This window comes from Gobio gobio (assembly GCF_949357685.1).
Source record: "Gobio gobio genome assembly, chromosome: 5".
Lineage (NCBI taxonomy): Eukaryota > Metazoa > Chordata > Actinopteri > Cypriniformes > Gobionidae > Gobio > Gobio gobio.
The window spans coordinates 23,922,578-23,949,601 of NC_137101.1; the positions used below are offsets into that span (position 1 = coordinate 23,922,578).

General features: G+C 39.5%; 1 protein-coding gene across 2 annotated transcripts; it reads left to right on the top strand.

The window, feature by feature from the left end:
* Positions 1-502: 502 nt before the first annotated feature.
* mdm2 (MDM2 proto-oncogene) lies at positions 503-9,359 on the top strand. Of its 2 annotated transcripts, none has more exons than XM_079817238.1 (11): positions 503-552; positions 2,139-2,210; positions 2,303-2,377; positions 3,333-3,466; positions 5,234-5,283; positions 5,405-5,463; positions 5,624-5,690; positions 6,707-6,864; positions 6,975-7,118; positions 7,713-7,781; positions 8,216-9,359. In XM_079817238.1, the coding sequence occupies exons 2-11, from the start codon at positions 2,151-2,153 to the stop codon at positions 8,831-8,833; spliced, it is 1,434 nt and encodes a 477-aa protein (XP_079673364.1). In that variant the 5' UTR covers positions 503-552; positions 2,139-2,150; the 3' UTR covers positions 8,834-9,359. The 2 variants fall into 2 exon arrangements, with proteins under 2 accessions (XP_079673364.1, XP_079673365.1); XM_079817239.1 differs by lacking the exon at positions 503-552 and adding an exon at positions 1,829-2,040.
* The last annotated feature ends 17,665 nt before the right edge of the window (positions 9,360-27,024 follow it).

The window sequence follows — 27,024 nt, forward strand, 5'->3', positions numbered from 1 at the left end:
AATTTTTTTTACAAAGTCTTTTATTTAAAATGTTTAAACAAACCTTTGCCCTGAATTCAATGAATCCTGGATTTTCCATTTTTAATACGTTTTGTTCTTAAAATACAGCTTTTAAAATAGCAGACATGGGCAAGCAGAGACTAATATTCTACAACTAAATGTAATATAAAAAACAATTTTGGTATTACTTCTACTTTGTTGTCATATTCTCTTATTAACGTCACACATATTACGTGATATATGTGAAACTCGGCTGCTAAAACTCGTGTGCTCTAACAAAAAACTTTTTACAACAACACAAAACGCTCAATTTTATGTTAACCTGAAAATATAAAGCAATTTTACATAGTAAAACTGAGCTACTTTAAACGTATTACCCAAAACATTAAAACAGCAAAAGTAGACAACTCAAAATAATATTGAACTCGCCTACACTTGAGTGTATTGTTTAATGTTTACACCCCGCGCTTATCGCACGTGCTGGAACATTTCAAATTCAAAGGGCGCCAATAGAGGGAGCTAGAGTTCGCGACTCTCAACGGTCACCAGCAGGTAAGACACATTATTAACACTTTCAGTTTTAACAATTTTCGCACTTTCTCCTATTTTTACTACACTTATCGGGCTGCACATATCTGAAAATACTGCTAAACGTTCCAGCATTATTTTAACACGGTCTGAAGCTTTAATGTCCGTGTAGTCGCCTGAAATAAATTGCCTCAGTTAGCCCAGCGCTAGCTCTGTAAGCGCGGCCTACTGCAGCCTCGGGTTTTCCTGAGTGCCCACAGCGGGAAATATACACCCGGGAGTGCGCGCGTTTGTGGCGTTGTTACAATCAAACGACAGCTAAGAAATTGTCTCTCAAATACGCAACTCCACATTCGGCGAGAAGCATGTTGTGTTGGTTATTTAATACTATTATTACTCATATAACTCGTAAAGAAATGTGTTAAAGTAAATATTACGTAAACAAACACAGCAGCGGCTTGCATGACGTTTACGCTGTATAAGTTAAGTCGCCTTGATTTAAATAGCACTATAATATTTCAAAGCAGCTTCCCGGTGATAAACAGGAAGATAACGACTAACTTAAAGATGCACGTTAAACTTCGTCAAATGCTGCACTAAAGCAGCTTTAAAAAAGGCAATAGTGTAATTTATTCAGTTTAGTGTGGATTCTGTTTACTGGAGAAAAGCGCATTATGTTTTTGTTATTCGTCTTCTCATTTGTCAATATTTATTATGTCAGTCATATTGCAACCTGCCACATGTAACGTTAACGTTAAATCTCATACGTAAAAACATTCACACGTCCATCTATGTTCATGTTAGCGTTACCTCTGGGGGGAAAGCAATGGATGCTCCAGGTTTTACATGAATTATGTGCATCTAATTTGAGTGGAGAGATTCCCATGCACATAGATGCCAGATATAAATCCCGAAGACAACAAACTTGAGGTTGTTGTGTTTTAGTGTGTGTGTACTGTTTGCTGAGCATTGCGGATAAATAAACACAGCAATGGTGTATTCCAAAAGACATCCATCCATCCATGGTAGCACTTGTGATGACGAACTTTTGGTCTTTTTGATTTAGTTTATTTGGTTTATTTAACTGAGGCTCTAATAATCCAGACTGGTCATCGCTTTGGTCCAAACACTGCGTTATTTCACCTGTTACTGGGCTGATAAGCTTCAAATCCATGTGCCTAGTCAGCAATGGGCGTGTGTAGCGTAGTGAGTCGGGACATGCCCGGACATGATCACAGAGACACAGACAGCTCAGCAAAGATAGTCAAACCACCACCACCACTAGGCGTCCGAAAGCCAGTCACGCTTTGACTTGTCATGCCCGAACCCGCCCAGGACATGATGATCGGTGCGATGGATTCTAGCCCTGACATGTCTCTCTGCGTCTATTTAAACCATAGACTGGCTCTCAGCCGGCTCCCACTCCTCACTAACCCAGGGCTCAAGCACTTTATGTACAGGTAGCAGAGTAGATTATTTGGTAGAATATCCAATTTACCTCAATTTGCACAGGTAATGTTTCTTTCTCAAGTTTTCATGTGTAATGAATTGCTTCCAAATTGTTTTATTAACTGTTTATCTTTTTTTTTTTTTTTTTTTCATTTTTACAGATAACTACAAATATGGCAACAGAGAGTTGTTTAAGCAGTTCTCAAATCAACAAGGTTGACAATGAAAAACTGGTAATGTAGCATTTCAAATTGTGCTTTTGTGTAATTAAAATGCGATTTTATGCCTTGTAATGACTGAGTTTTATTTATTGTAACTTCCTCAGGTAAGACCAAAGTTGCAGTTGAAAAGGCTGTTAGAGGATGCAGGTGCAGATAAAGATGTTTTCACCATGAAGGAGGTCTGTTAACGACAGTTTTAGTCCATTTAAACTTTTAATCTAGTATATGTGTCATGCTTTATGACATTATATTTAATTGGAATTATGCCAGTTATTTTAGTAGCTGAACCTTGCTGTATGTTTTGTGTGAATAGTTTTTCATACAAACACTTATATGAGAGTTTTCTAAAAATGAGTTTTTGGTCATATTATGGCGGTGGTGTTTGACTTTGCTGGCTAAAATAACCCTTCTCCTGTTTCATGTGTCACTGCTCACTTGTGTGTGTATGGTACACACTGCGTATAGTGTGTACATTTTCTAGAGCAGTGGGTGGTGTATTATATTTAGTTACTGTTTTTGTTTAGTGTGATATTCATTCTTGGTGTTTTTCTCCCATTGCTCATTCTTAGGGATTTGAACAAACTCCTAACCTAAATTATTACGCTTCAGTTTGTGCTACAGATGAATAATAATTCAAATATTGCCGCTTATTATGTCTGTAAGTGATCAGACTAAAATAAGTCTTAAGTTTTTGATTGTAGGATGATAGAATGTGCCAGAAAGGACCCGAGTCATACCTAGAGACTTTAGTGTGGGCTTTTCTTGAGTTGGTTCAGTAAGAAACCACTCTGAACACCTCAGCAAATGTATATAAAATGGCAATAGCTTTAGCATGGGCGATTTAAAACTACAAAATCGAATTACTTGATAGTGTACAGTGATATAGATAATTGGTATGCCAGTTTTTTTAAATTAGGTTGTTTGATATATTTCCATCTGTTGTCAACTTTAGCTTGATGTCATGAGTAATTTTTTTTATAGGTGGAAGTTGTGGTTGTGTCTGACTAACAGGAATGTATTACTCATCTGTATTAAATACCAGCCACATCTTTACCGTCCTTTCTCTCATCATTCTGTTTCAGGAAATGGTTTCCCTGTGGATCTCTAAACAACTCTTTTTGTGTGTGTGTTTAGGTTATGTTTTATTTGGGGAAGTATATCATGAGCAAGGAGTTATATGACAAGCAGCAGCAACACATCGTTCACTGCGGAGAGGATGCTCTTGGTGCTGTTCTCGGGGTGAAAAGTTTCTCAGTCAAAGAGCCCCGGTACGTATTGACTCTAACTTCACTAAGGCAGAAACAGCTGCGGTACTAATAAATGACCCCTGAGAATATCAGGGTGGGGCTTTAAAGCAACAGGTGGCAGCTTCTGGGATATTTAACCCACTAGGTCTGAATGCATCTGCTATCACCTGTTTAAGATTTAAACAAAGGAGATTACTATTTACATATATATATATATATATATATATATATATATATATATATATATATATATATATATATATATACACTCACCTAAAGGATTATTAGGAACACCATACTAATACTGTGTTTGACCCCCTTTCGCCTTCAGAACTGCCTTAATTCTACGTGGCATTGATTCAACAAGGTGCTGAAAGCATTCTTTAGAAATGTTGGCCCATATTGATAGGATAGCATCTTGCAGTTGATGGAGATTTGTGGGATGCATATCCAGGGCACGAAGCTCCCGTTCCACCACATCCCAAAGATGCTCTATTGGGTTGAGATCTGGTGACTGTGGGGGCCATTTTAGTACAGTGAACTCATTGTCATGTTCAAGAAACCAATTTGAAATGATTCGAGCTTTGTGACATGGTGCATTATCCTGCTGGAAGTAGCCATCAGAGGATGGGTACATGGTGGTCATAAAGGGATGGATATGGTCAGAAACTATGCTCAGGTAGGCTGTGGCATTTAAACAATGCCCAATTGGCACTAAGGGGCCTAAAGTATGCCAAGAAAACATCCCCCCCACCATTACACCACCACCATCAGCCTGCACAGTGGTAACAAGGCATGATGGATCCATGTTCTCATTCTGTTTACGCCAAATTCTGACTCTACCATCTGAATGTCTCAACAGAAATTGAGACTCATCAGAGCAGGCAACATTTTTCCAGTCTTCAACTGTCCAATTTTGGTGAGCTTGTGCAAATTGTAGCCTCTTTTTCCTATTTGTAGTGGAGATGAGTGGTACCCGGTGGGGTCTTCTGCTGTTGTAGCCCATCCGCCTCAAGGTTGTGCGTGTTGTGGCTTCACAAATGCTTTGCTGCATACCTCGGTTGTAACGAGTGGTTATTTCAGTCAAAGTTGCTCTTCTATCAGCTTGAATCAGTCGGCCCATTCTCCTCTGACCTCTAGCATCAACAAGGCATTTTCGCCCACAGGACTGCCGCATACTGGATGTAAACCCCAGGACCATTCTTTGTAAACCCTAGAAATGGTTGTGCGTGAAAATCCCAGTTACTGAGCAGATTGTGAAATACTAAGACCGGCCCCGTCTGGCACCAACAACCATGCCACGCTCAAAATTGTGTAAATCACCCTTCTTTCCCATTCTGACATTCAGTTTGGAGTTCAGGAGATTGTCTTGACCAGGACCACACCCCTAAATGCATTGAAGCAACTGCCATGTGATTTGATTGATTAGATATTTGCATCAATGAGAAATTGAACAGGTGTTCTTAATAATCCTTTAGGTGAGTATGTGTGTGTATATATATATATATATATATATATATATATATATATATATATATATATATATATATATATATATATATATATATATATATATATATATATATATATATATACATATATACATACCGAGATATATATTATATATATATATATAATGTGCGTATACATGGTTATTTTTGGGGCCACTGTACATTAAAAAAAATAGTATACATAATGTATTCCTCATACTGAAAGTGAAATTTGCTATATGAAAATGAAAGTTTTAGTGGTTAATTTTACCTTTGTTTTTTTGGGGGGTTTTCACAGAGCCCTCTTTGCAATGATCACTAGAAACCTTGTGACTGTGAAAAATCCAGGTACTGTGAGCATTAAACCTTTTGTTTTTTCTCCACCTCTTCTTCTTTAATAGTATTGTTTGACTCGGAACAAATGTTCTTATCTATTTTGTGCTAAACCTGTCCTTGTCTCCTTTTACAGAAACACAGTCTACCTTCTCTGAACCCAGGAGTCAAAGTGAACCAGATCGAGGGCCTGGGGTAAACGTTATTTTATGCTCGACACACTTAGAACCACAGAGTATTGACCCATTCCACAGAGTTGCCCTGGTAGTGCTGCGTTTGTGCTTGAATGGGTTTTATAGGAGCCCCTGCAGTGTTTGAGATTGAAGCATGACTGAAACCCAACTGTCTGTTCCAGGATACAGATTCAGACTCCCGCTCATCTACCTCACAGCAGCGCAGGAGGAGGAGAAGCAGTGATCCTGGTAAGCACACACACACACACACACCTGCTGTGTCCTGTTGGGTGTGTATGTAAGCACACGCTTGATCAACTGGGTCTGATGGGATTTCAGATCGAGTTGTTTCTTTACATCAGCTGTCACTTAACAAATGTTTTGAGATAATGTTGAGTTAATGTTCAGTTTTCTTTCCAGTGTTGGCATATTTCCTGTTTGAACAGGAAGGGCTTGTCCCTTTATATTTTCTTTTTGTTAGTCAGCTGGCTTTAGCCTGGACTGGTACAATTGTATGAACTTTAAATCAATTATACCACCAGTTTCCTTGGATGAAAATCTTGCATTTTTATGGCTTAAATAAAATAGCAGTTTTTTTCGATTCCATGATTTCCAGCTTGTTTATTTTTCCTGGTAATTTTGTGAAAGGTTGAGGCGACACCTTTTAAGGACTGTTTGCTTTTCTTGCCTTGTATCCTTTGTGAAATATCCAATATACATGCAGGGAAGACTTCCCTCATAATGGATCGTTTTTGTACTGTTCCTTCAGTACTGACAGAGGACTGTATGTGGGTAAACATGTGGTACCATAATGACTGCTCTCACTGAACCTCTCAAAAGGACACTGAGATCTGGAGGCTGTGCAGAATGTGCTCAGATGACTGCTGCTCTTCAATGGCCCATTTTAAAACCTCAACTATGCACACAAAGGCAGTTTGTTGAGCAAGCAGCGCCAGATGCACCATTAAAAAAGGGTTATTGCTCTGAGCATTGCTCCTGCATGGCCCATAAGTGTCCGAAGTTGAGTGCATAGAAAAGGAACATCAGCAAATAAACTGATTTACACTAATGCAATGAGCAGTATACACTCAAACTTGTGTTTTTGTAAACGTATAGAAAAAAAACCGGCTTGGAAATGTTTGGAAAGCAGCGTGTTCTGGTTTTGCCTACAGAGCAACTATATGTGAAAACCCTCATTTGGACACAGCGTATTCTTGTGTCCAAAAACGGATTAGTGCTAAACTCTGTTTTTGTGGTTTCAACAGAGAGCTCTTCAGCCGAAGACGAGCCTAGAGAACGCAGGAAGAGGCATAAGTCAGACAGCTTCTCCCTGACATTTGATGACAGCCTGTCTTGGTGTGTGATTGGCGGCCTGCACCGGGAGAGGGGGAACAGCGAGTCTTCGGATGCACACAGCAACTCTGTGAGTAGCAACTGTCCTTCACACAGTTTTGTTTTACCAGCGGCTACATTTACAATTTAATTTGTGCCATCATGTGGCCCTTTCTAACCAGCGTTTTGTTTGTTCAACAGGATGTAGGTATTTCTCACAGTGAGGGCAGTGATGAAAGTGAGGACTCAGACTCTGATAATTTCAGTGTGGAGTTTGAGGTGGAGTCCATCAACTCCGACGCCTACAGTGAGAACGACGAGGATTCGGTGCCGGGAGAGAACGAGGTTTCAACTCAAACTCCTGCTCTATTGAGAGAGAGAGATAAACAAACATCCGGATACATTTGAAAACAGCATTTTCAAAATGCTCTCCGTCCACACGTCTTCAAGCATTTCCAAAAATGTCTTTTCCACACCGAAACATCGGAAAATGGTCAAATCTTCTTACTGCGCACGAGAGAGACAAAACAACGTTCTCTTGTAATTATTCTGGCACAATCATTTCATTAACGAAAAAAAGCATTTTCAAATATATCCACTTGGGAGAGTGTCTGTGGACGGAAGGCCAAAATGTTAAGAGAAAAATGTTTTTTGTATCTGGATTAGTGTAGATGTAGCCAAGGGGTGTCCAATCATGCCCCTGGAGGGCCACTGTCCTGCAGAGTTTAGCTCCAACCCCAATTAATCCCACCTGAAGCAGCTGATGAAAGTCTTACTAGGCATACTAGAAACTTTCAAGCAGGTGTGTTGAGGCAGGTTGAAGTTAAACTCTGCACGACAGCGCCCCTCCACGACCGAGTTTGGATACCCCTGACATAGCCTAACCTATTTAACATTCCTTAACTAACTGCAATTTTCTTTTTTCTTTTGCTCATTCAGGTATATGAAGTCACAATCTTCGCTGAGGATGAAGACTCGTTTGATGAGGATACTGAGATAACTGAGGCAGTATGTAGCAATTTACTTCAATAATGAAAGAAGAAAAATTTATTTATTGGATTGGATGATGAAAAGGGGGTGTTGCATACTATTGTGGTGCCATTTGGTTCAAAGGTTGGGGGTTAGAAAAGGCTTTTGTGAGTCTGCCAAAAAAGAACAGCTGTTGCAGAGAAGCAGCTAGTTATGACATTTTTTCCCCTTAGGAACTTTGTGCACTAATGCATTGTGTGTAATACGACCAGGAATGTGTATTAATAACTTAGTCTTTTAGTCTCCATATTTTTTACTTTAATAGCATTGTTTTTTACTCTAAAGACTACATTTCATTTGAAAGTTTCTTGCACCAAAACCAGTTTTTCATGTCCATTTCCACCCTTTACATTTTTTTATGTTGCTTAGTAGATATGAACAATCTGTACTAATGTAACAATGTGTTCACTCAGGACTACTGGAAGTGTGCTGAATGTGGCGAGCTCAACCCTCCTCTTCCTCGGCATTGCAAAAGCTGCTGGAATGTCCGACCCGATTGGCTTCCAGAATCAGACTCCAACAATGAAAACCTCTCCACTAACACTCAAACCAGCACTGAAGACACCAGCATCACCACAACACCCAGCTTGGCCTCGGATGACAAACTGCTTCCTTCCAAACCCTCAAGCCCTCTTCCAGAAACAGACGAAGGAGTGGACGTTCCCGACGGCAAATGCTTGCAATCTCCTGTCGCCGCCAAAGAAGAACTTCCCTCTTCTGCCTCCTCCGGCTCCCTGACTGACTCTCAGACCTCATCATCGCAGCCCTCCACCTCTTCTGGTGGAGGCAGCAGCCAGGAAGAGACCCCTGAGCTAGAGCGTTTCAACAGCCTGGAGGCCTGCCTGCCGGCCACTTGCCTAGAGCCCTGCGTCATCTGTCAAAGTCGCCCCAAGAATGGCTGCATCGTCCACGGAAGGACTGGACACCTTATGGCGTGTTACACTTGCGCCAAGAAATTAAAGAACCGGAACAAGTTGTGTCCGGTGTGCCGAGAGCCCATTCAGTCAGTTGTGTTGACCTACGTGAGCTGAGGCACTGCAGATATACCTCCAATCCTCTCCTTTCCTCACATGAAGTTTGAGAGGCTCATGTTGCCTTGTCTTGTATTATAGTTCATGTATTGCGTTCAAATTCAATATTTGTAATATTTTTCTTAATGATTAATTAATTTTATTTATGACTCAAGCGAGGTTGTCACATGCTGGTTAGCAAATACACACATCTAGGGTTTTAGGGTCGAGTTTAAGGGCTTAGAAATAAAACAACTACTTGTGGACTTGCAGTGATGCTGTATACATTATATCATCTACTAGAAATGTTTGTAATAATTTAATTTATGTACATGCCGATGTATAGGTTTCTCTGATTTATGTTTAATTTGAGTTCTTTGCTGCACTGAAATGTTCCTGAGTTAGCTCTCGAGACACCTCTTTTAAATTGTTCCTCCGCTTGAAGGAAATGCTCTCCTGCATTGTTTTCTGCTGCAAAGACTTGTCTTATTTTCACTGAGTGAGGCATAATAAATGATTGTTTTGAGGCTCTTACACTTTTACAGTACAGGTGATTGCTCTTTTGAATGATGTTTTCTTAATGATGTATAATGGTTTTGCGTAGCCGATGGGCTGTAAGAAGGTGGTTCAGGTGGCTGGTGTCAGTTGCCTGTCCTGTTGTTTGTTGGGTAGTACACAGTGGTAACCCAGAGAGAGCTTTGGTTACTAGGGACCCACTTTTCACTCAATATCAGCAAACAGGTCCCGACTTGTTTCTGCCTAATAGCAACTTGGCACAAACTTCAGCCTCCTTTACATTTAACCCTCCTCCCAAAAACCCCCCTCATAATCCTGCACTTCTCACACCAAAGCACTACAACGGGATTCTATTGTGTAGTTGGTAAAAAGTCGCAACATGAAAAAGTGAATAATTTCTATTCTCTATGGTAGTTGTGAGTGTTTACTAGTTCAATATCTGTTCCACCACCTATTTAACTATGTTCTGTTTTGAAATTTGCTTTTGAAAGAAAAAAACATTTTGTTTTCGAATTGCTCAACACAAGTTCATTGACATGGTGACATGCTGAAGAGGATGTTTTTTTTGTCTATTTCTGCAAGTTATTATAGTGCAAATGTCATGTGAAGTTGTTCAAGTTAAATCATGCAAAGTAGCAGCAACATGCCAAGTGAACCTGAAAGTTTTCCACTAATAGCTGTTCCCTTCTCTTAACAGCGTATTCGCCAGATGTTCTACAAATGAAGTGCAATCAGAAGTTGATTGCTGAAACCAGATGTTTTCAGACTTGAGGTACGTAGTTTCACTCTCTGCACTCTCTTCTACACTGTACAACATGAACAATTACAATCAGACTAAGACTTGGTAAAAAAACAACCAAAATCACTGGAGTCTTTTGAAGAGCAATGGATGAAACGAGTTCAAGGAGGAAAAAAAGTAGCATCAATTGCATTTTATTCTTGTGATCTTTGATCCCTTTTTAACTGCTTTATGAATGGCTACTTTCTATACTATACCATTTCTTTTAATTCAGCAAGATCTTGCCATAAGCTTCCTGTACCCATGTGACATGATGGATGTGTTTTTACAAATAACTTATTACAAATGCTCTAATAAAAGTTGATGATAAATGAATTTGCCCTGTGTCAACACCTTTTGACTATGTAAACTGTTAACAAAAATGTATTTTTCTCTTCCCCATCACTTGGACATGTTTCTGGGAAACAATTGGAGTTTACAGACTGAAACTACTCTATGTGCCCAGAATTGTATCGGCATATATGCTCTATAATGTTGTACCCTGAATAACGGTCCCTGAATAGATTTATTTCACATTGCATTGCACTTTTAAAGCATGCAATTAAAATCTTTTACAGAAATTAGGTTTTTCTAATAAAACTATTTAATTAGATTGCATTTGAGGGGGTTTGAAATATGCCTCACTGTGCCCAACTTTCTTTAAATGCACTTCAAAGAAAATGTTGCACTGACGGAGGATTCCAATCAAGTTAATACTCTGAGATGACATCAAATCATTTTAGTGTGAAAGTACACGATCAAAAGTTTGGGATCGGTAAGATTTTATGATGTTTTTGAAAGAAGTCTCTTATGCTCACCAATACCTGTTTTCTGTCCTATATTTGAAATGTAATTTACTCCTGTGATGTTATTACTCTTAATCAGTCACATGATCCTTCAGAAATCATTCTAAATGATGATTTTCTGCTCAAGAAACTTATTATTAATGTTGAAAATAAATTGCTTAATATTTTTGTGGAAACTGATATTTCTTTTCAGGATTCTTTGAAGAATAGAAAGCTCAAAACAATAGTATTTATTTTAACATTTGAACAGCTCTTGATCAATTTAATGCATCCTTGCTAAATATTAAAGTATTATTCTTTGGCGTATGGGGTTGTTTTATCTGAAATGCTTTTAAGCTTGATTAAGGCTCCAAAATTGGCAACATGAACCTATTATCTGATATATGCAACACAAAACATATACAGTGCATCCAGAAAGTATATTCAAACCCCTTAATTTTTTCCACATTTTTTGTTGCAGTTAAAATGTTACAATGTTCAGTCTCTCCAGTGGAAAACAGATTATAAATCATATTAAATGATGTTAGTTGAAATTGTAAAAATGCAGAATGTTTTTTTTACTAAAGGTTTGATTTAGGGTAGGGATAGGGTCTAATAAAGTTTTTTACAGTAAAAAAACCCATTATGTCAATGGAAAGTCCTCATAAAACGTGTGTTCCATCATCCTGTAAATTCTGGGCAGATTCAGTGCCACTTCCTCTATTAAAAATCTGCCTCGATTACTTTTTTAGGACACTTTTAGGTTACTGGGAATTCTTACTAAAATAATAAAAACACTGGTGGTCATATGTCACTCATATTTTTCACCATGCTTGTAGGTCCATAGCACAAAGTATTTCTCTCGAAGCTATATGCAAATTAATCTTTCATGCGTGCTCGTATCTTGTGAGATGCTGTCAGTCTGCCATATTTTCTTCCACGCAAATATGTAATTCAAATCCCAGAGACACTACATTTCAAATAACTCAGTTTCCCAGTTATGAAGATTTAAAGTGAAAAGTGAAAACCCACCACTTTGAGTTACAGCATCTAGTAGCCTAGCCTTCTTAACCGCATTCGCTAAGGTAACAATGCTACGTTTCACCAGCGACGTTTCCACTCACTTTTGAATCAGGTTGTACATTAATAATACACTTGTCTCTTAAAAATAAAGGTTTCAATGCCATAGCATAGAAGAAACATGTTTGGTTGCCCAAAGAACCTTTAATGAACAGTAAAGGAAATCTTTTTTTTCTTGGTGTGAAGAATATTTTTAATAATCTGAAGAAGCTTTTGGGCAATGGGAAGGTTTTAGGTTCTTTATGGACCCATCAAGACCATTAAAGACGCTTTATTTTTAAGGGTGTACACAAACCATCTAAATTAAACTGCACAATATCACGTGTTTTATACAGTAGGCCTACAAGGCCTTGGACTTGACAAAGACAGACAATACTAGATAAACTTTGATCCAGTAGTGGCTAAAGCTAAGAAAAAAATTAATTCCTGGCTCCAAAGGGACTTATCTTTAAGAGTAAGGGCACTCCTTGCCAAAGCTGAGGGTATTTCAAGGATAACCTATACCTGCGCTCTCTTTGTATGTTGATAAGTCCATCTGTGGTGAGGTCGATAGGATGCTTTTGGACTTCCTTAGGAAACACTGAAGACACTACATCAAAAAGTCTGTCGTTATAAAAAGCTATGATGATGGGGGTCTACATTTTCTTGACTTCTCTTCCTTAAATTATACATTTAGGATAAATTGGTTGAGGCAATTTCTGAATGATTCTGATTCCTTTTGGAATGCTATTCCCAATTACTGTATGTTTTCTCCAAAGTCGGTGGTCTCCCCTTTTTGTTGGTATGTAATTATAATATCTCCAAACTACCAATTGAATTATAAAACTTCCACAAACAGGTGCTGTTGGCCTGGCACTTAATTTATAAACTTCAGTCCCCACCGTTATTATATCTGGAATAACCAGGATATCTGAATGAATCCATATGTTTTTTTCCTGTTTGGTTTAAAAATAATATTCTTTTTGTTTCTCAGCTTCTAAATAATTATAAGGTTAAAGATATTCTATAAATTGCTACACCGGGTGTACATTGCTACACTATTTTTTTGGGGGAAATTCTGTTTATTTAATATGTTCTACGCTCGTAGACAAATTTTCTTTGTTGTACAATTATATTTTGTTTGGTTTTTATCATGTTGATAAGAATCTAAAGGACCTAATAAATCTATTTATTTTACTAGCTAATTTGTTTTTACATAAGTGCACATTTTTGTCTGTAATGCCCTTATGTAATATATTTGGTAAAGATTTGAAATATTACTTGGATACAATATCTACCTCCAGCAATGTTAAAGCCTTAAAATCCATAACATTGTGTACATCTTATAATATTCATTCATTCCTATAATGTACATGTGACTGTATGCTCTGTGACAATTTGCCTGATTGTTAATAAGTGCCTCTTGAGACACCTCTATTTTATATAATGTAATTTATATTACCCCTGGCACTTTATGCATTTTGATTTTGCATTTTTAGTTCTTTCTATGATGTTGTCAAAAGTGTTGTTTACATTCCTAAAATAAAAACTTGACAAAGACAATGCGGCCAATTCAGTGAGTTCTACAGTGCCACCGCAAGAGGGCACTGTGACACTGCATTCTCACAGCATATATTTATATTCTAGTCCACCCTACCACAATAATTTGTGCCTCCTATTTGAATGCATTTGTATAATCAATAAGTAATTTAAACCAATTTTCACATGGTAATTTTAGATTTTTGTATTATCATCATTATTATTTATCAACTGATAGCATGGTCGTTTTTTCTCAAATTGGCCTCACACTGATTTTATCTTCAGTGAAAGCCAGGCTTCATCTCATCATTAAAGAGGTATATCTCAGTTCCTCTGCCAATAAAAAGGCTGAACCTTTGTATGCAAAGTAAAGCAGTTCAAAGAGAAAAGAGAACTATTGATGGCATGTGATATATAAGGAATCTGGTATTATTTTATGATAAGATCTGTGCTTTTTTTCCTTTCCTTGCTGTTGGAGTGTGTAGCCTATCTGACAGTTGTTGTTGGGTGGAAAGGAGCATGTGTGTGTGTGTGTGTGTGTGTGTGTGTGTGTGTGTGTGTGTGTGTGTGTGTGTGTGTGTGTGTGTGTGTGTGTGTGTGTGTGTGTGAGAGAGAGAGAGAAATGAAACGTCTAATCTCTCTGTTCCTCTAAACATATTGGAAACCCAAATCCATAATCCTCATAAATAAAACCAACTGTGCTGGAAAATTGGGAAGTTTTTTTCTTATGTCTGTATATTCAAAACATAATTCCACATTTATAACTCATGTTTGCATAATTTAAACTAGTGCGGTACAATCCATTGTATTCTGCAGCAAGGATAATGATAAAATGTTGGCACAGTTATGATACACAGCCGAAAAATAAAAATAAAATGCAGCAGTCATCGGACTGAAGTAAAAGCCTTTGTTGCTGAAATGACTATAAAGAAAAACTGACGCACATTCCTTATTTATCCCTGGAGGAAAATTCATGGCATTTGTCATAAAAAAAAAAGGGAAAACAAAACGGCTCAACAGAAAAATAACTGTTTGTGTATGCTGAACAGCCACCCGTCATCTTGCTTGACAGCCGCGCTACACGTGCTACTGAGCGTCTAAATCCGCATTTATCTATCGCATTCTTGCAGAAGGTTCGGATGAACTATGGCCAGGCCGAGGTTCATGTCTCCAGATCAGCCCGACGTGTTCTGGTGCGGTCACTCTAGTATACAACCAGATTTTGGACACCCATTTGTCCTGTTTGTCAGCTAAAGCGTTTGTTACAGTCAGGGCACATGATGCTGTTTATACGCTGGTGTCTGGAAACACTGACATGTGACGTGCCAGCCTGCAGCATGCCAACAGCTCCCGTCATTTGCATCTAGTGATAGGCAGTTTACTGTGTCCCCCCCTGCAAGTAACCGTTTGTATAAGGCCTTTTTCAGTGATACAATTTTCGCACAACTGTGAATGCTCATGGGCTAACAGTACCATTGTGTTACTGGCAACTTGCAATGCCTTCATGGCTTTATGAGTTCAAGAGCAAACTGATTTTGTGTCAAAGTACATAAGCGATGTTATTCTCATTCCACAAAATATTGCTTCTCTCTCAGTATAAATTATGTATAACGGTTACTCATTGATACCCTTTTTTGTATGCTGTCTGCATGACTATATCTACAATTATGTATATTTTATAACCATATTAGGTGAGTTAATATGTAAGAGTTCTCGAGGGAGAAGTCAAGTGAGATGAGGCATCCTCATAGCCTGGCTACGAGAGTCTGGTAAAACCAGGCTAGCATCCTCACAAATATCACTAGAAAACATAAAAATAATGCCAAAAAAAGGATTTTTAAAATAATGTATAAAAAAATAAAACTGCTAATTGTAACAGTAACAGATCATGTGTGAACAACAGGATCTTTTAAAAAATACAGGTAAATTGGTTCCCATACAAGTCAGTTGTAACATTACCAGTAAATTACCGGTTATGTGCGCTGTGTTGAATTACTGGTATATTCACGTATGAAATCAGAACGTGCTGACGTAAGAAGTCTGCTTTGAGCCAATCATAAAGACTTGTGACGATGATGTGATTACTCCGCACTGTTTACAATAAGGTTTTTAATAGTTTTTTCTATTTAAATATGTGCTAAATTATCATCTGTGACCGTTGCGCCACATCTCGCAGCTTTTTCAACGTGTTGCGCTCGAGACCAAGCCTTATTTTCCATTCATCAGCGTTGCACTCTGCAGTTGGGTACTATCATGTTTTTAAGAGGAAACACGCGTTCTGTTTGATCATCCCTTTTGCGTGTCACTCAGACGTCAAAAAGATAGTCAAACTAAAGCTGGGGCCACACTTACATTTAAAAAAAAAAATATTATTCAAAATGTGAGAGACCACAAACATGACTGTGGCTAGCAGTCGAGGCCGAGGGACCGCGAGAACGGGTCGAGGCCGGTGGCGTGAGTGAAAATAATGAGCGCCATCTGCGAACCGCACCGGCCTCGTGTCTCACGGAGGATCTAGGACGCATAAAAGAAGGAGTGATTACCGTGAAGGACGAGAGAGGACATTATGTTTTGTTTATGTTTTATTATGTGTGTGCGCGGCAGCCGTCTGTGAGGGACTGCCTGCGTTACTTTCAGTTTGTTTATTTTGGATTAAAGTGTTAAACGTTCGCCAGTTCCCGCCTCCTTCTTCCCATAACAGCATACCTCATTACAATGACGATAAAGCCTAATTTATACTTCTGCGTTGAGTGTACACTACGTCGTAGGCTGTGTGTTGCACGCGTATTCTACGACGCACCCTGACATGTACCTCTCCAAAATATTTAACAATGCGTCAATTCTACACGGACCGCAAGCGCTGTGATTGGTCTGCCAGAACCCCTTCCTCAAGGGTACACATGCTCCCTCTGCATGTGTAACTGCGTGTCGCCACGGTCAAGGATGCAGAAGTATAAATGAAAATCGACATGTAGCCTACGGCGTAGAGGTCCGATGCAGAAGTATAAATCAGCCTTAAGAAATCGTAGATTTAACGTTTTGTTCCTATAGTGTGGAGTGCCACGATGTGACCAGGAAAGCACACCACACGCTAACAGATTCCATTCACTAACAGAGTCCCGCCTGGGATATCTCACACAGGATATCTCGCAAAATCTCTCACATCAGATGTGACTTTAAAGTAAACAAACATGGCTGACGACCGGAAAGAAGAAATGGAGCTTGTAGTGTATGGACTGCTTTATACAGAAAATTTGGAAAAATGCGGAAATGTTTAGATTAAGTCATGGAGATGGTGTGAACATGGCCTTTACATTTAACAACGCAAGCTGGAGGTGAGTCTTCCGTCAGCTCGCTTTCTGATTGGGTATTGTTTCATTTCCCTTGCGCGTGTACCCCCCCCCCCCCCCCCCCCCCCCCCAACCACACAACAGTATTTCTGACATATTGAATATTTACGATTCGAGTACAGGGCGGCTCAGATTCAGATCAGTTTCAGCACTCGAGCAGATTCAGTCACTCTTAACACACCTCACACCACAGGGAAATCTGATAAGATAATCTGTAGAACCATCAAGACAATCGGGACTTTCCCTAGGATTGTCAGAAGAGGAGAATTCGGCCCAAAATCACCCCGATTATGGTGTGTACCCAGCATTAAGCGCTTCTTCTCATGCGGGCGGATGAAGAAAACAGTGCAGCGTTTAAAGATGACTGACATCAAAGAATTTACTGGTATTTTGCTATTGATGTGTGATTGGTCTCTTACCGGTAAAAAGCCAGAACGCCATTGCTTGTGTGAACAGCATATTTGTGTATTTAACTCAACTGTAAAGTCATTCTGGTCATTTTACTGTAATTTACCGGCATTGCTGTATGAAAGGGGCTATTATTATGGAAGTAGCAACAGATGTTTTCTTTCATTTTGTGATGTACATCTGACTGAAATGGAATAATGAAAAGTGAAACAAAAAATTTATGGAGAAGTCATGTCAATGAGAATAATTCTTCAGAGGAAAGTCTGACATTTCAATTCAAAATTGCAAGGTGGAATAAAAATTGAACATACGCATAGCTGAATAGGATAAGATCAACAACATGCAATTAGAAAATAGAGGATTTCCTGGCATATTTAAAATAAGAAATAATCGCAACTATGGGAAATACAATTGTAATTGCGAGATATAAAGTCACACTGCAAGATATAAAGTTGTTAGAAACAAAGTTGCTTTTGTGAGATATAAAGTCACATTGTGGAATATGAAGACAAAAATGGAAATAAAGTATTATGTCTTTAAAACAGTATGTCAAAAGGGACACCGATGTTTAAAATTTCAGAATGAGGCACCATCTCTTTTGTTTCTGTTCTTATTGAGCTCCTAAAGGACGACATTAATGTTTAAGAAACATGTATGTAGAACAGAAATGGAGGAAGAGTTATGGACTTAGGGGTTTGTTCAAAGTAATAGCAATGATAATAGTGCTTGTCTTAAACACAATTAGCCTTTGCTATTAGAGGGTAAACATGAAGCAGTAGAGCTCTACATGAAAACAGCCTCGCAATTTCACGGCTGGACTGTTTTATAGTGAATCTCCAATACAGAACAAGTACATTGTAAGCAGAGCTAAGGATGTTGAAGCTGAGAGGCATCTTTCATCCCAACGTTCAGTGTGTTACTGCTATCAAGGCAGCAAAATGGGGTCTCTTATGATTTTGTGTCATCCTCATTCCATCCTTGTTCCCTCACTTGGCAAACTTTCCGCATTTTCTTTTATCTGTTTTGACAGTTACCCCGTAACAGGATGAAAGGACTGAAAACAAATTGTCTTCGCATCCATTTCTTGTTTATTTACGTACATCACTCAATTTCTTGTTTATTTACGTACATCACTTTACGTACATCACTCAAACTTAAAGTCAGTGCTACCCAAGTTTCACCAGCATGTTTCCTGCCACACCAGAGGAAACAAAACCTTAGACCATGTATATACAAACATGGCTGGCGCTTACGTTGCGACACCCCTCCCCCACCTGGGACAGTCAGACCACCTCTCTTTGTTTCTCAGACCCAAATATTCACCCCTCATCAACCGCGTGAAGCCATCAATGAAAACCATCAAGGTGTGGCCTGCGGGGGCAGACTCCACACTCCAGGAAAGGTTTCTAAACACAGACTGGAGTATGTTTGCTTCTCAAGCCACCAGTGGCGCTCACACGGACATTGACTCCTACACCTCCTCAGTATTGGATCATATCAATACCACCATCGACAGTGTTACAACCCAGAAACAGATCACCACATACCCAAATCAGAAGCCTTGGATGAACAGGGAAGTACGACTCCTGCTGAAGTCACGCAATACTGCCTTCAGATCAGGAGATGCACAAGCCTACAGCGCATCCAGGGCAAACCTGAAGAGGGGCATCAAAAAGGCCAAGCACTGCTACAAGCTTAAGATTGAGGGTCACTTTTCCAACTCTGACCCTCGACGCATGTGGCAGGGCATCCAGGCCATCAGTGACTACAAACCCCCCCACTCCACCCCCGCAGCCACTGATGTCAACTTCCTGAATGAGCTAAATTACTTTTATGCTCGTTTTGAAAGAGACAACAGAGAAACTGCCACCAAGCTCAAACCCTCAGCTGACCACCCACCAATCACACTCTCCACCACAGATGTCTGCAAGGCACTGAGCCGGATCAGCGCGCACAAGGCTGCTGGACCAGACAACATCCCTGGACGTGTGCTCAGGGCATGTGCGGAGCAGCTCGCTGGGGTTTTTACAGACATTTTCAACCTGTCACTCGCCCAAGCAGCTGTACCATCATGCTTTAAACGCACTTCCATTGTGCCAGTGCCGAAACACTCCAGCCCGAGGTGCCCTAATGACTACCGCCCTGTAGCACTCACACCCATCATTATGAAGTGCTTTGAGCGGCTGGTCCTGGAACACCTAAAAGACTCTATACCATCCACATTGGACTCACACCAGTTTGCCTACCGCAGCAATAGGAGCACAGAGGATGCCGTTTCCATGGCACTGCACTCTGTGCTCACCCATCTGGACAGTAAAAACACTTATGCACGCATGCTGTTTGTTGACTTCAGCTCAGCATTCAACACTGTCATCCCATCCAAGTTAATTGCCAAACTTGGAGACCTGGGCATCAACACTTCAATGTGTAACTGGATTTTGGACTTCCTAACTGACAGACCCCAGAATGTTCGATCAGGATCCACCTGCTCCACATCCATCACACTCAACACTGGTGTACCACAGGGCTGTGTGCTAAGTCCGTTTCTCTACTCCCTCTTCACCTCCGACTGCAAGCCTGTGTATGGAACTAATTCCATCGTCAAGTTTGCGGACGACACTACGGTGATTGGTCTCATCAGCAACAACGATGAGACTGCCTACAGGGAAGAGATCCAGCACCTGGCCACATGGTGCGCTGATAATAACCTGCTCCTCAACACCACCAAAACGAAGGAGCTCATCGTGGACTTCAGGAAGGAGTCAAGAGGCACACACGACACCATCCACATCAATGGAATGGCTGTTGAGCGTGTCTCCAGTTTCAAGTTCCTGGGGATCCACATCTCGGCGGACATGTCGTGGACGACCAACACCTCCAGCCTGGTCAAGAAGGCTCACCAGCGCCTCTTCTTCCTGAGGACACTGAGGAAGAATCAGCTCTCCTCGGCCATCCTGGTGAACTTCTACCGCTGCGCAATAGAAAGCATCCTGACCAACTGTGTGGCAGTGTGGTATGGGAGCTGCTCTGTTGCGGAGCGCAAGGCACTGCAGCGGGTGGTGAAAACTGCCCAGCGCATCACAGGGACTCCACTGCCTGCCATCGAGCACATCCAGAGGAAACGCTGTCTGCATCGAGCTCGCAGCATCCTCAAGGACTCCTCTCACCCAGCACACAGACTGTTTTCTCTCCTGCCCTCCGGCAGGCGTTTCAGGATCCTCCGGACCAGGACCAGCAGACTAAAGAACAGTTTTTTCCCCAGAGCTGTCTCTTTATTGAACTCAAACCCCCGTTGATCCACTTCCCTCATAAACTGATAACTCTCCTACCTCACATCTGCCTTCACTTTGTTATTTGCACTACTGACTGTTTATCACAGTAACAACTGTTTACTTATGCATTCTGCACCACCATACCGTAACTGGATAATGCTCATCTGCACTGCCGACTGTATTTACAGTAACAATGTTTACATTTGCATTTTGCACCGTACTTCTAACTGGAATATGCAACCACTTTCCACTGCACTTTTACACTTTCTTTCGGATAGCTCTGTCCATAATTTATTGTACTAACTTAATCCACTGCTATATTCCTCATATTAGCCTAACATATTATTGTATACCTCTAACTGTAAATTCTGTTCAAGTAATAACCGTCTGTATATTTATTCATAGTACATAGTCACCTGTAAATTCTGTTTATAGTAATAGCCATCTGTATATTTATTCATAGTACATATTCACCTGTAAATTCTGTTTATAGTAATAGCCATCTGTATATTTATTCACTGTATATATTCATCTGTAAATTCAGTTCTACTTATAGTAATAACCATCTCTCTACTTATACATATTTATATATATTCAGAACATTTTTATGTCCTGCACTTACGCAACCATTGTATATATCCTGCACTTGCTGCTATTGCACTTCTGGTTAGACCTAAACTGCATTTCGTTGCCTTGTACTTGTACTTGTGTAATGACAATAAAGTTGAATCTAATCTAATCTAAACATCAGCAACAAGCTGACAGTTAATTTTCCGGAGCAGAAGCTGTTCGCATAAACATATTGATATTGCGAGGCAATTAAAGGGCACATCCAAACTTCATTGCCTTCTGATTAGTGCCTAATAGCAAAAGCCAAATAAATTTAGATAGATTTAGATAGATGGATGGATGGATGGATGGATGGATGGATGGATGGATGGATGGATGGATGGATGGATGGATGGATGGAACGAAAGAATGACAGATGGATGGATGCAACGAAAGAGTTAAAGAAATAGATAGATATAGATAGATAGATAGATAGATAGATAGATAGATAGATAGATAGATAGATAGATAGATAGATAGATAGATAGATAGATAGATAGATAGATAGATAGATAGATAGATAGATAGATAGATAGATAGATAGATAGATAGATAGATAGATAGATAGATATAACGGTGGATGGAATGAAATGATGGATGATGGATGGACGGACGGACGGACAGATGGAATGATAGATAGATAGATAGATAGATAGATAGATAGATAGATAGATAGATAGATAGATAGATAGATAGATAGATAGATAGATAGATAGATAGATAGATAGATAGATAGATGGAACGAAAGAATGACAGATGAATTAATGGATGTTGGATGGATGGATGGATGGATGGATGGATGGACGGACGGACGGACGGACGGACGGACGGACGGACGGACGGACGGACAGACAGACAGACAGACAGATAGATAGATAGATAGATAGATAGATAGATAGATAGATAGATAGATAGATAGATAGATAGATAGATAGATAGATAGAATGGTGATGGATGGATGGATTAATGCAACGAAAGAATGATGGATGGATGGATGGATGGATGGATGGATGGATGGATGATGGATGGATGGATGGATGGATGGATGGATGGATGGACGGACGGACGGACGGATGGACGGATGGACGGACGGACAGATGGATGGAATAATAGATAGATAGATAGATAGATAGATAGATAGATAGATAGATAGATAGATAGATAGATAGATAGATAGATAGATAGATAGATAGATAGATAGATAGATAGATAGATAGATAGATAGATAGATAGATAGATAGATAGGTGGATGGATGGATGGCACAAAAGAATGACAGACGGATGGATGGAATAACAGAAATACAGAAATATTATATATAGAAATACAACATGATGGATGGATGGATGGATGGATGGATGGATGGACGGACAGCTCAACGGATAGACAGACAGATAGAACAACAGAACAATATAAAGATTTTGTGTGTCTGTCAGATATTGTTAGTGGTACTTTTATTCATGCTTGTGATTTCCCTACTGCAGCACATCAGAACTGACCTGTGACCCTCCATTAGAGAACATCTGCTGGATCATGTTCTGATTCAGAACTCCCTCATGGATTTGCACTTAAAGCCCATGATTTATTGAATAAGAGGGACGATAAATCATTAAACCAAGGCTGCTTTACATATGCTTGCTCAGTGTTCTCAAGAATAGCAGATGTGTGGATAACATAGCATGTCCAACAAGAGATTAAGCAACCTCTTTCCACTAGCATTGCTTCCCTTGTGAAATATCTTGTTCGAGTTAGTGGAGGCTTTATTTCTTCCGAAGAGAAAATCAATTTCCTGCGTGCAGTCCATTGGACTCACCTGCTTTAATTCGCTTTTGACTATCACAGCGTGGTACGGAGGAGATATATATATATATATATAATATAATACATTATATAGGTTCGCGGTTATACATTTAGCGCATCACGAATGAACCAATAACACCTTCTCCAGCCTGTGACAGCATGCTAAGGTATGTAATCAATAGATATCAAACGATCTTTAACAATGCAATACTAACATATATAAAAAACATGTTTTACTCACATAAGTGTGTATGCACCGTTCCTGTCGGATCCAATATAGAAGGCACAGCATTGTGTTTTAATCTCAATATGTCTGCAAATCCAGTCTCGACCTCTATCTTGTTTACAATCGATTCCGCATCGTTTAGCTCCACGAGTCGGTGGGCAGGCTTGAGGCGGTACATCTGCGTCCTACTACGTCAATGGTCAACATATTCTGAGATCGATCATTTTCTGGGCTTGGTGTTAGGGTTGCCACCCGTCCCGTGAAATACGGAATGGTCCTAGCCTGACAAGCCAGACCCACATCAAGATGTTGGGTCTGGAAACTCAATCCAAGGGCGGGATAAACGGTTGTCTTTCTAATTCCCTCTGCATGCAATTGGATAGCGCCATGAGCGCCACAACCAACCAGAGCAAAGAAGAAGGTGAAGCCGAGCTAACATTAATTGATTGACTTTCGTCGTATCCGGTCGGCAAAACTTCGAACATATCTTCTTTTCTTAAGAATGACTTCAGTGCTGTTCTTTGTTCTTTTCTCAAATAAAAGCTTAACCCCAAGTCTTCCAGAGTCGCGGCCAAAGCCGATTCAAAAGACCGCTGTTCATCAGCTTCTTTGTTTACGAGTAGCACGCAGAACCTCTGCAACTCTGCCGTGACGTAACCGTCATTATGTTAAGCCCGCCCACCGACTCTACACACGCTGTGATTGGCCTGACCAGAGTTTGGTTTTTCCAGCTCTCAGGTCTACCGAGAGTTGCTAGACTACACTCGCAGCAAAATACATTTTCTGTCGCTAGGATGGGTCTATTTCTAGGCTAGAATCGTCCCGTATTTACAAGCAAAATGATGCGTCCCGTACCAAACCAATACGGGACGCGATTTGTCCTGTATTTTACATAGGTCCACACATAGTTCAATAAACACATAAGGATTTTGCAGTGTGGAAAATACTGATAAAATAAATCAATTTCACAATAAGTAGTAGAGAAGTTAATTTGCGCGTGGTTGCGTTTTAGCGACTTTGTTGTCATAGCGCCGGAGTCTCGAGAACATGCGCTTTAAACTTGCGTGATTTTTTAAAAACATATCGAGCTCGCGTTGCGTCCACCGTTTGAACGCAAGAGGATCTCCAGATATAGAGCTGAATAGAAAAAAAGGTATCAATGGGTCTGTCCTCGTAATGAACCTCAGGCGAACTGCACACTTTGCAGAGAAGCATTTCAGTTGCTCAGACTGACTGACTTAAAGCAGCAGCGCTGACACACACATCCGTGCTTCTAAAGGTATAGGCCTATTGTTTTTTTAAATGGATAATATATTTATATAATATTCCATACATTATCAGAGCTTAGCAGACAGAATTATTATATATTTTTAGACAGGTTAATTAATAGATTATAGCCTAATTAATGTTATTATTAATGTATCATTTTAATCATACATGATAAATAATCCTGCCATGTAAAGTTTGACATTTATTAAAAGAATATTTAGATAAAAATGGGACAAATAATTACATAATAATATAGTCATAATTTTTTTACATTTTTGAATTTCAGAATTGTCAAAAAAGTGATTACTGGTTCAGAATGACTGCTTAAAGGGATAGTTCACCCAAAAATGAAAATTCTGTCATCATTTAGGCTACTCACCCTCAAGTTGTTCCAAACATGTATACATTTCTTTGTTATGTTGAACATATTGGAAGATTCATTACTACTATGGAAGTCAATGGTGCCCCAAAGCAGCCTGAGTACAAACTTTCTTCAAAATATCTTATTTTGTGTTCAGCAGAACAAAGAAACTCATACAGGTTTGGAACATCATGAGGGAGAGTAAATGATGACAGAATGTTTTAGTTTTAGGTGAACTATCCATTTAAAGTCCACCAAATAGGCTACTAAAGAGTTCTTTAGAAATAAATTAAATAATCAAATGTAAAATAATATAAAATTTTATATTTTATATTGTCGTGAATGGGTGTGCCTTATTTTGCACACTGAAGGTGGCAACGCTACTTGGTGTCTATAAAAGCTTTTCTTTGACTAACAAGGACGTTTTCAGCTCTGAAACAGATATTCTTATATCACGATTAACTTTTATATACCAAAGGCTCAAAGGAAAGTTGATTTCTCAATTCATCACCCCTTTAACAATGTGTGTGTGTGTGTGTGTGTGTGTGTGTGTGCGGAACGTATCCCCCAGAGTTACGAGTTACCCCAGAGAGATACATCCATACATACCATTCTCATCTCCGTGCGTGCCATAACTCTGTCTGACGCACCCACCGCTAGCCTAGCTTATAGCACAAAGACTGGAGGTAAACGGCTTCAGCTAGCCTACTGCTCAATAAGTGTCAAAATAATGCCAGCAATGATATTACGCAGCGCCTGAAAATAGTCCCCAGCACGCTCTCTGTGCAAGCAGGTTGTCACGTTGGTTATGTTGCCGGAAGTTAGACTATTTTCAAGTGCTGTGTAATATAATTGCGCCGCTGCACCCATGGTCCGGCTGCAAAGTTCCTTGATCATTACGCAGGAATGAGAGAATAGTTCCAAGCCATATCGGCCTAGAAAATCGCAACTTTTAATTTTCCGGCGGCCTTAGTGCACGATGTAACTATACACATCACAACATGTAAATGGGAAAATGTTGGCGTTTACCTCCAGTCTTTGTACTAAGCTAGGCTAGCGGTGGCTGCGTCAGACAGAGTTATTGTCATGATTCACCAGTGAGAGTGCCCCTGATTACCACCTGAGGGCACTCCACCACGGACTGTCACTCCATCAAGGACTACATCACCCATAATCCTTTGCCCGAACTCATCAGCACTCATTGATTATATCCACCTGTGTCTTACCCTGTTTACCTCACCATATATATATATATATATATATATATATATATATATATATATATATATATATATATATATATATATATATATATATATATATATATATATATATATATATATATATATATATATATATATATATATATATATATATATATATATATAGACTTATTAAGACTGTGGGACCTGAGACCATATATGCCTGGTAATCTCATTTATTAATTGCGAAGTCTTGTTTGTTGTAACACTCCATTTCTGAGCATTCTCCCTGGTTTCTTGTCTCTTGGTCTTGGATTACTTGCCAGTTCTGTGGATTACCCTTTTGCCTGTCTCTCTTGCCTTGCTTGCCTGTTTGGACTGCTTGCCTGCGTATGACATTTTGCCTGTTTTTGACTACAATTGTGGATTATTCTTTAATAAAGCTGCGTTTGGATTCTCAGCCTTTGTCTCTCAGAGCAGTCCATTGCAGTTATGGCACGCACGAAGATGAAAATGGTATGTATGGACTCATCTAACTCTGGGGGATACGATGAATAATCTAGCACAGAGCACAGCGTCTTCTCGACATGATGCTATCCAGTATCCGCTGCAATATTTGAGGTGGTTCAAGTTTGTTTTGACTCACTTACAACTATGTTACACACTACATGAAAGGTAATTTTCAAATTTTCAGGGGCTCTTTAATGTTTATTGGTAATTATCCAAGAATATTTGTCTTCAGGATATTTTAAATGGCCAATCAGAATCAAGTATTCCAGAGATCTAATGTCAGTTTTGCAATATTTGGATTTGATCTTGATGCTGTTCTCCTCAGAGTGTCCTCCCAATGTATGGTTCTTTGAATGGTTCTTTTCTCTCAATATTCTGTGGCAGTGGAATTAAAATTCTTTTCTCTTGTATAGTCCCTCATGTAATAGGGTCTTTCAGAAATGTGGAATGCATTTTTATGTCCGTTCTTATCATCTGTTTTAGTTGTAGGCTCAGTGTGTGCCTGGTTGGAGAGATAATGGTAATTGACA